Below are 11,207 nucleotides of genomic sequence, written 5' to 3' on the forward strand. Positions count from 1 at the left end.
TCAGGAGGATGAGGGCAGTAAGGATCTATTCTGTCCTGCTTACCAGAAACCCTAGACAAACAAGCAGCTCGGTATTTCCACTTCAAAAAGCACATGAAATAGGATTGACACCCACCATCTCAGATTTTTCTGAAATTGTTTCTGTAGTTAGAAAAATATAAAATGAGCATTCCTGTTGGAATATAATCTGATCTCTGAGATATTAAGATAATTGATTGCTCCCAAATTGGCCATTTTAATTTATAGGATTCATATAATATTCAATAAATATAGTACCTAACATTCGATTTGGGCCAAACCTTTTCTTTACAATCAATAAGACATGAGGAATCCCAAAAAAGTAAAAAGCCTCCCACGGAAGCCCCACACCCCCGCCTATCCCACCCCAACAAGTACACAGTATCAGTTCTCTATGTCTGACAAGTAGTATGGAGCTGCAGCTCTGACTATTGTTTCTTCATGTTATGTAATGTATTCCCAGTGAATGTGGTGATGTTTTTTCCAACTGTTCAGAGAAATGTGTCTTTGAAGTAGTTAGATTTATGTCCCATCAGACATCCTGATATTACCAGGTTCTGACCCCTAGATGATGCCATTCCTGCTATTAGGTGAAAAGTGTGAAACATTTCCTGGGTATACAACATCATTTAAGTCATAAGAGTGATCTTGTCCCAGTTTTCTGCATCAGGGTCATCCTGCAGCCCACTAAGAGTTGGATTGTGATATCATCACTTTCAGCAGTTTCCCCCTAAAACATTTGGCATATTTGTTGTTAGGAAGATCAGTCCAAATAGGATGTTTGGTACTATATTTATTGGCCATGACCCCACTGTCTGAGGGTGTCTCAGGGGGAGTTGGGATATGCAAAAAACATATTTCCAATTCACATATGTATAATACACACTTGTACATGTGTGAAATAGGACAAATAAGTACCCACCAAATAATAATAATAATAATTATTATTATTACTACTACACTGAACAACAATATAAATGCAACGTGTAAAGTGTTGGTCCCATGTTTCATGAGCTGAAATAAAAAATCCCAGACATTTTCCATATGCACAAAAAGCTTATTTCTCTTAAGTTTTGTGCTATTTATTTATATCCCTGTTAGTGAGCATTTCTCCTTTGCCAAGATAATCCATCCACCTGACTGGTGTGGCATATCAAGAAGCTGATTAAACAGCATGATCATTACACAGGTGCACCTTGTGCTGAGGACAATAAAAGGCCACTCTAAAATGTGCAGTTTTGTCACACAACACAATGCCACAGATGTCTCAAGTTGAGGGAGGGTGCAATTGGCATGCTGACTGCAGGAATGTCCACTCTGAAAGACCCGGTCAAAATAGCATCTTGGGTTAAACAGACAATCTGTGATTACCATTTGTACATACACTACCAGTCAAACGTTTGGACACACCTACTCATTCAAGGGTTTTTCATTATTTTTACCATTTTCTACATTGTAGAATAATAGTGAAGACATCAAAACTATGAAATAACACATATGGAATCATGTAGTAACCAAAAAAGTGTTAAACAAATCAAAATATATTTTATATTTGAGATTCTTCAAATAGCCACCCTTTGCCTTGATGACAGCTTTGCACACTCTTGGCATTCTCTCAACCAGCTTCATGAGGTAGTCACCTGGAATGCATTTCAATTAACAGGTGTGCCTTGTTAAAAGTTAATTTGTGGAATTTCTTTCCTTAATGCGTTTGAGCCAATCAGTTGTGTTGTGACAAGGTAGGGGGGTATACAGAAGATAGCCCTATTTGGTAAAAGACCAAGTCCATATTATGTCAAGAACAGCTCAAATAAGCAAAGAGAAACGACAGTCCATCATTACTTTAAGACATGAAGGTCAGTCATTACGGAACATTTCAAGAACTTTGAAAGTTTCTTCAAGTGCAGTCGCAAAAACCATCAAGCGCTATGATGAAACAGGCTCTCATGAGGACCGCCACAGGAATGGAATACCCAGAGTTACCTCTGCTGCAGAGGATAAGTTCGTTAGAGTTACCAGCCTCAGAAATTGCAGCCCAAATAAATGTTCCTTCTTTTAGAAACGTTCATGGCCCAGTTCCAGCATTTCCAAATCATACAACAAATGAGGGCATTTGTCAGTATTATTTCTCTCAAATGTTGGCAAAAATGTGTTTACATCCCTGTTAGTGAGAATTTCTCCTTTGCCAAGATAATCCATCCACCTGACATGCGTGGCATATCAAGAACCTGATTAAACGGCATGATCATTACACAGGTGCACCTTGTGCCGGGGACAATAAAAGGCCACTTAAAAATGTGCAGTTTTGTCACACAACACAATGCCACAGATGTCTCAAGTTTTGAGGGAGTGTGCAATTGGCATGCTGACTGCAGGAATGTCCACCAGAGCTGTTGCCAGAGAAATTAATGTTCAACATCATTTTAGAGAATTTGGCAGTACATTCAACCGGCCTCGCAACAGCAGAACAAGTGTAACCATGCCAACCCAGGACCTCCACATCAGTCTTCTTAAACTGCGGGATCGTCTGAGACCAGCCACCCAGACAGCTGATGAAACTGTTGGTTTGCATAACCGAAGTATTTCTCCACAAACTGTCAGAAACCATCCCAGGGAAGCTCATCTGCGTGCTCTTCGTCCTCACCAGGGTCTTGACCTGACTGCAGTTTGGCGTCATAACCGACTTCAGTGGGCAAATGCTCAACATCGATGGACACTGGCACGCTGGAGGTGTGCTCTTCACAGATGAATCCCGGTTTCAACTATACCAGGCAGATGGCAGACAGCATGTATGGGGTTGTGTGGATGAGCGGTTTGCTGATGTCAACGTTGTGAACAGAGTGCTTCATTGTGGCGGTGGGGTTATGGTATTGGCAGGCATAAGCTACGCAATTTGAATGCACAGAGATACTGTGACGAGATCCTGAGGCCCATTGTCGTGCCATTCATCCACCGCAATCATCTTATGTTTCAGCATGATAATGCATGGCCCCATATCGCAATGATCTGTACACAATTCCTGGAAGCTGAAAATGTTCCAGTTCTTCCATGGCCTGCATACTCACCAGACATGTCACCCATTGAGCATGTTTGGTATGCTCTGGAACAACATTTACAACAGCATGTTCCAGTTCCAAACAATATCCACAACTTTGCACAGCCATTGAAGAATAGTGGGACAACATTCCACAGGCCACAATCAACAGCGTGATCAACTCTATGCAAAGGAGATGTGTAGCGCTGCATGAAGCAAATGGTGGTCACACCAGATACTGACTGGTTTTCTGATCCACGACCAACAGATGCATATCTTTATTCCCAGTCATGTGAAATCCATAGATAAGGCATTAATGAATTTATTTAAATTGACTGATTTCAATATATGAACTGTAACTCAGTACTCTGAAATTGTTGCATTTTGAGTGTATATTTTTGTTCAGGGTATTATATTTGTTGAATATTATATGAATCCTATCAATTAAAATTGCCAATTTGGGTGCAATGAATTAGCTGAATTATATTTCAGCAAAATAATGTTGCAGAAATGTTAATCTTATCTGTGGTGGGTGTCATGGCTTGCTGAAATGACATGGAACAACCCAGCTAAAGTATCAGGGTTTGGGGGGGCATTGGTACCAGGCAGGATAAATTAATCAGATCAGACTGCCAAAACAATACCTTGTGGTACAAAATGTGCTCACATTATCTAGGTCCAAAAGACTTCTCAACAGCTTCTACCCCCAAGCCATAAGACTCCTGAACAGCTAATCATGGCTACCCGGACTATTTGCACTGCCCCCCCACCCCATCCTTTTTACGCTGCTGCTACTCTGTTAAGTATTTATGCATAGTCACTTTAACTCTACCCACATGTACATATTACCTCAACTACCTCAACTAGCCGGTGCCCCCGCACATTGACTCTGCAACGGTACCCCCCTGTATATATAGCCTCCCTACTGTCACTTTATTTCACTTCTGCTCTTTTTTTCTCAACACTTTTTTTGTTGTTGTTTTATTCTTACTTTTTTTGTTTAAAATAAATGCACTGTTGGTTAAGGGCTGTAAGTAAGCATTTCACTGTAATGTCTGCACCTGTTGTATTCGGCGCATGTGACCAATAAAATTTGATTTGATTTGATTTGATTTGATTTGATTTGCCATGTGACTTATGCTGTATTGTTTTAGGTTTTGTTGCAGCATTGGTTTAACTCTATACACATTCAAGCCAGGTTAAGATTGGAGGAGATTAATGATCATGCTTTGTGCTGCTACGTCATTTAATTCATGTATTTTTTACCATAACCCTCAATGGTATGTTATGTTTCTGTAAGCATGGATAGATCCCATTAACCTTCAGTTCAGTGTAACTTCTATGCTCCCTTCGAGGCAAGCATCACTGAAGCATGCAAGAGAGCACCAGCTGTTCCGGATGACTATGTGATCACGCTCACCGTAGCCGATGTGAGTAAGACTTTTAAGCAGGTCAACATTCACAAGGCCGCAGGGCCAGACGGATTACCAGGACATGTACTCCAAGCATGTGCTGACCAACTGGCAAGTGTCTTCACTGACATTTTCAACATGTCCCTGACTGAGTCTGTAATACCAACATGTTTCAAGCAGACCACCATAGTCCCCGTGCCCAAGGACACTAAGAACCTGCCTAAATGACTACCGACCCGTACAACTGACGTCTGTAGCCATGAAGTTCTTTGAAAGGCTGGTCATGGCTCACATCAACACCATTATCCCAGAAACCCTAGACCCATTCCAATTTGCATACCGCCACAACAGATCCACAGATTATGCAATCTCTATTGCACTCCACACTGCCCTTTCCCACCTGGACAAGAGGAACACCTACGTGAGAATGCTATTCATTGACTACAGCTCAGTGTTCAATACCATAGTGCCCTCAAAGCTCATCACTAAGCTAAGGATCCTGGGACTAAACACCTCCCTCTGCAACTGGATCCTGGACTTCCTGACGGGCCGCCCCCAGGTGGTAAGGGTGGGTAACAACACATCTGCCACGCTGATCCTCAACACGGGGGCCCCTCAGGGGTGCGTGCTCAGTCCCCTCCTGTACTCCCTGTTCACCCATGACTGCATGGCCAGGCACGACTCCAACACCATCATTAAGTTTGCCGACGACACAACAGTGGTAGGCCTGATCACCGACAACGATGAGACAGCCTATAGGGAGGAGGTCAGAGACCTGGCCGTGTGGTGCCAGGATAACAACCTCTCCCCCAACGTGACCAAGACAAAGGAGATGATTGTGGACTACAGGAAAAAAAAGAGGACTGAGCACGCCCCCATTTTCATCGACGGGGCTGTAGTGGTACAGGTTGAGAGCTTCAAGTTCCTTGGTGTCCACATCACCAATGAACTATCATGGTCCAAACACACCAAGACAGTCGTGAAGAGGGCACGACAAAGCCTATTCCCCCTCAGGAGACTGAAAACATTTGGCATGGGTCCTCAGATCCTCAAAAAGTTATACAGCTGCACCACCGAGAGCATCCTGACTGGTTGCATCACCGCCTGGTATGGCAACTGCTCGGCCTCCGACGGCAAGGCACTACAGAGGGTAGTGCATACAGCCCAGTACTTCACTGGGGCCAAGCTTCCTGCCATCCAGGACCTCTATACCAGGCGGTGTCAGAGGAAGGCCCTCAAAATTGTCAAAGACTCCAGCCACACTAGTCATAGACTGTTCTCTCTGCTACCGCACGGCAAGCGATACCGGAGCGCCAAGTCTAGGTCCAAAAGGCTTCTCAACAGCTTCTACCCCCAAGCCATAAGACTCCTGAACAGCTAATCATGGCTACCCGGACTATTTGCATTGCCCCCACCCCATCTTTTTATGCTGCTGGTACTCTTAATTATTTATGCATAGTCACTTTAACTCTACCCACATGTACATATTACCTCAACTAACCGGTGCCCCTGCACATTGACTCTGCACCGGTACCCCCCTGTATATAGCCTCCCTACTGTTATTTTATTTTACTTCTGCTCTTTTTTTCCCTCAACACTTTTTTGTTGTTGTTGTTTTATTTTACTTTTTTATGAAACAATAAATGCATTGTTGGTTAAGGGCTGTAAGTAAGCATTTCACGGTAATGTCTACACCTGTTGTATTCGGCGCATGTGGCAAATAAAATTTGATTTGATTTGATTGATCAACAAAATCCCCATGTGACAGTAATAAAGACTACAAATAATTTGTCCAAGCATATCCAAATGAACTGTGTCATGTCTGACGTCTCTTCCCTCTAACATCTACCAGTTACCTACCAGGATGTAGCACACCTGACAAAGAGTCCCTGATTACCATATCTGTACAGAAACATAAGAAACATAATTATTCCTATCCAGACCCAATTTGCCTTCTAATAGGTGTCTACACAGCCCAAACTCCAACTAGACTCCATATTCCTTCCAATACATTAATCAGATTCTTCACGATTGATGTACATACATAAATACATGATCCTAAATACATGATGATGGGCGCTCCTGACAAAGATTGTATTAGTATATTCACGCATGTACACCATATATTACAAGCATCCTTACGCAACGACCAAGCTACCCCTTAGTAAAAAGGTCCTTAGTAAAAAGGTCTGGTGCTGCCACTGTACCAACACTGTTCTGTACACTCACCTGGTCATTTTCAAAGATGTTCATGTTCCTCAGTCCCTCATAAAGCTCCACTCTCTACTTTATGAATGACTTCACCAGTGTTATAATACAGAGCATCCAGTACAGTCTAGTTTCGGAGTTATTAAAGCTACAGTCAGTCAGCCAGAGAGACGAGAGAAGGTCCAGTCAACAGGGAGTGGAGGCAGGGATTTTAAATGGATTAGTATGCCTTGTTATTTCAAGTCCCAGACTAGTCCCACCTCTGGGAAGATTAACGTAATACCTGGATGAGCTTTACGTGACAACATGTAATATACAGGCTATAGTCATATGTCATATAAACAGATATCTTAACACCATATGCAGCTCTGACTTATTGTCAGCATGCAGATTTTATCATGGCTCAGACTGGTAGTATTATTCAACTATTTGCATGTACTGTACTGTAATATGCCTTAGTACATTTGAGAAAACAGTGCCCTCTCCTGGACTGTTTTGTACTATATCCAATGGCCTTTCTTACAGTTGTTCATAGAGCACATGGTTACGGACCTCAGATATTGACTATGCATAGTGTGACAGCATTGTCAAATCTATTCAGCTCCAGAGGGGGAGGGTTGGGGCCAATAATGTATAAAGGGTTTGGACTGCCTAGTGGGTTACTAGTCAGTAAAAACCCAATGAAATAATGTCCAATCTGATGTTGGGAGCTGCAGCACTACATAGAGGTGTTAATGTGTGGTAGAGCTAGTTCACTCTGGCCTACTGATCTTAGGTCAGTCAACTGCACAGGAGGACAGGTCAGGGATCATGACTCTCTGTTCCATTACATTACACACAGGAGTCATTGGACAAAGACGTCTTCTGTACGGGGGAGTTTTGGTAAGAGCCGCAACGCTCGGTCTGAACATTAACACGCACCGCTTGCGGTATGGTTTTGGAAGCATAAGGACCATACCTTTCATATCAGCAAGCAATCATTTTCAAAAACGAAAGGTTAAACTGATACACACCTTAATAGGGTTAGGGTTCCAACACAGCCATATTTCCATGTTTGAGCGCTTGTTTATGGAAAACAGATGGAAGACAGAGTGGACTACCTGTGCTAATTAGCTAGCTATCTGCGTCTCCAAACACCTGTGTGTAAACGGAAGGCAGACACCACAAACGTGTTGTCACCGAAAAATACTGTCTGCGGTGAAACCAGTTAAAACAGTGTACAGTAAGTGTATATTTTGCATCTGTGAAATTATTTTGATGTGATATGAAGGTAGAGGGACTTGTTTTGAGAACCGTACAGCAATTGGATGGAGTATTTGGCTGTTTTGGCTTCCAGAGCCAACTCTCCCTTTAAACAGAACATGTAAGGTCCTTGGACTAAGGAGTAACGTTAGGCTCCTTTAGTCCAATATTGGGCTAGGATTATCTATGATCCACGCAAAACCTCTGGATGAGTGGTTCCCATATGTTTTCTCATACTGTAGTTTTCAGCTACATTTGAACCAAACCAATGTTCTTAACCAAGACCCATGTCTTAAGCCGTGACCCAAAAATAATTGAGCCAGCAACCAACTTGTGGACATTACACATGGACGGTCATGATTTGGTCAATATTAGGCTTACTACACAGGAGGACACAGGGTAGTTTCCCCAATCGCAGGCCACGACCCACTGAGCAGTATCCAAGGAAAACCCCACGCTGCACTCAGACAGAACAGTCATTGTTTGAGACTGACCGCATAGTTATAGAATTAACAGAAGTTATGGATCACTCATTCACTGTGACAAATCTACACACTGGAGCTGTCTGGACTTGCGTCACTTGAGCAATGATAGAGTCACCGTCTGGTCTGGTCTGCTCTCCTCCCACTCCCTGGCGTTAGGTCAGGTGTGTGTCTGTGTGTGTGTGTGTGTGTGTGTGTGTGTTGGGGTGTCAACTCTTCCTCTCCCATCTTCTCTCTATATCTCCTTCTCCCCTCCGTCTATTCTTCAATTCACCTGCAGATGCCCCTTGGTCTAGTCTTGGTTGGTGACTTTATAATGTAATCAGTTGATTCTGTGAGTCTGAAAAAACATTCCACATTTTTATGCATCTAATAAAAGTGTTAAATGAGTCTGATAAGAAATCTGGCTGTGCCAAGTATACAGAGTAGAGGGCAAAGAGCTCGGATAAAGAATGCCATCATGTCAGAGTAAATGCTTGTGAAAGGGTTGCATTTCCCATGGGAGGGAAGAATGGGGAGAAAGAGAATCTGTATATTAACTATATATTATTTCAATAATCTTATCACCTCTTATTAGTGACTTAAGGAGTTTCTGTTACATAATTTGAAGGCCAGGAAGCAATATGTACCTTCCAACTAGATTACTCATGCATGAGTCATTTCACGAGTCCTGAGAATCATTTAGGTTTTTGGTCATTTCCTGTGTGCTATGGCATTGTATCATGGGAAAAAAGTGTTATCATTAAAGGGGCAATCCGCATTTGCTACATACATTTTTGGGGGTCTTATAAATGAATGATATACACTAATTGATTCTTGAAGAATGTTCTTTATAAATACCTCCTGAGCTAAGTTCAACTGTCATACCCCATCAGAGCTATAACTTTGATATATTGGATGGTCAGTCCTTTCATCAATACCGCTGTCTATGAATTTATGAGTGTAACATTTCTCCAGGCCCATCCCTGAGTTTTTTAAATTACCAAAACAGGGGCGGGGTGCACTTTGTTATTGTTTCAAATGCGAGTTGCCCCTTTACGCTATAGTTGTCATGAACAGAGCACATTACTTATTTCAAATAGCCTGATTATGGTGATCCAATTTATCATAGAGAACCCAAATACACCGTATCAACAGCAGAAAACAGGAAAATATGGTATAATGCACTCTCACAGGCCGGGAGGATCGCTTTGTGTGGCGAAACGTTACCTCTCCACTCACCTGTGCCGTTTCCGTAAGAGTGTTGAAATGCCCACGTCGTCGTATTTCCAGATCCAATGCTGATCCCCTTGCTATCGTGGTTCTCGACACCTGATTTCGGCAAAACATTGTAATAGCCTACCATGTACAGTTACAAGTTCAAAGGAATCTTGAAAGGCTATGTCAATTGGTAGCCTTAAAACGATAACGATTCGCACTATGACTACTGTTTTATAGTAGAAGCTATCGAGAAATGAATAAAATATTCGAGAAGTTCTAGTAAGTATTTTATCGGCGTGTTCGTACAACAATCGGCCAGGTTTGAGGTTGGGTTGGGTTGGGTTGGGGGCGAGAAGGAGGATAACTCTTCTTCTTCTTTGGTACCATGGCGTTCGCACATTTGTTTGTGCATGCCGCCACCTACTGATCACGTTACACTTTGTAATAATAAAATAAAATGGAAGGGGGAAAATAAAAATAATTGCACTACCATCTAACCCTACACCTATATACCACTATTTTAAATAAATAATAATAATAATTACAAATAAAATACAATAAAAAAAAAAAAACATTCCACTACTTTGACCCTAACTGATCCTACACCAACCTGACGGCCTGGGAGGATGGGACTCTTTCGATCAACACACCTTGTAACTCTGCAGTAAAACCTCATACACCCAAGTACTTCTCTGCAGCTGCCATCACCACATCTATTCTCTTTGATTTACATTCCATTGCTGCGGTACAGTTGATAACCATAGCAATGAATGCTAAGGAGCCAACCTTACTGAAGCACAAATTTGTATCACTCTGTATTGGCCTAGGACTACTACTCACCCTTGACCCATCATCCTCTACTCTCTTCATTGCCTCAGCATACGACACCTTCTGTTCTACTCTGACCCTGGCAACCTCAACCTGTCTCTCTCAAACTGGACACTTCTGATCCCCAGCAACATGGGCACCCCCACAACTGACACACACAGTTGTTTCTACCGATACTACACATTCCTTTTTCCCATGCCCTCATGCACACTTCTCACATCTCGGAATCTTCCTACACACTGCTGCAACATGACCATATGCTTAGCATCTAAAACACCTTAGTGGGTTCGGCACAAAAGCTCTCACGGGATAACTGAAATATCCTTCCAGAGAGACATCAGGGACTGTAACATACTCTGTTTCACGGAATCATGGCTCTGTCCCCATCCATACAGTCAGCTGGGTTCTCAGTACATCGCGCAGACAGGAATAAAGAACTCTCAGAGAAGAAGAAAGGCGGTGGTGTATGTTTCTTGATTAACTACTCATGGTGTGATTGTGATAACGTACAGGAACTCAAGTCCTTTTGTTCACCCGACCTAGACTACCTCACAATTAAATGCCAACCGTACTACCTTCCAAGATAATTATCTTTGGTTATAGTCACAGTCGTGTATATTCCCCCTCAAGCCGATACCACGACGGCCCTCAAGGAACTACACTGGACTTTGTGCAAACTGGAAATAACATATCCTGAGGCCACATTTATTGTAGCTGGGGATATTGTAGCTACTGAAGTTCTATCAACACATTGCCTGCAGTACTCGCCCTTCAAAAACTCTC

General features: G+C 42.5%; 1 protein-coding gene across 3 annotated transcripts in view; it reads right to left on the reverse strand.

The window, feature by feature from the left end:
- LOC121541594 (rhotekin) overlaps positions 1-9,956 on the reverse strand; it is a 47,510-nt gene extending 37,554 nt beyond the window's left edge. The window contains exon 1 of one of the 3 annotated variants that reach the window (XM_041850726.2): positions 9,618-9,956. In XM_041850726.2, coding sequence (XP_041706660.1) covers positions 9,618-9,725 — 108 coding nt within the window. In that variant the 5' untranslated portion in view covers positions 9,726-9,956. Of the gene's footprint in view, positions 1-6,693; positions 6,796-9,605 lie in introns of those variants that run through there. The other 2 variants (XM_041850725.2, XM_041850727.2) reach the window with 2 other exon arrangements.
- Positions 9,957-11,207: the final 1,251 nt, after the last annotated feature.

This window comes from Coregonus clupeaformis, chromosome 27 (assembly GCF_020615455.1).
Source record: "Coregonus clupeaformis isolate EN_2021a chromosome 27, ASM2061545v1, whole genome shotgun sequence".
Classification (NCBI taxonomy): domain Eukaryota; kingdom Metazoa; phylum Chordata; class Actinopteri; order Salmoniformes; family Salmonidae; genus Coregonus; species Coregonus clupeaformis.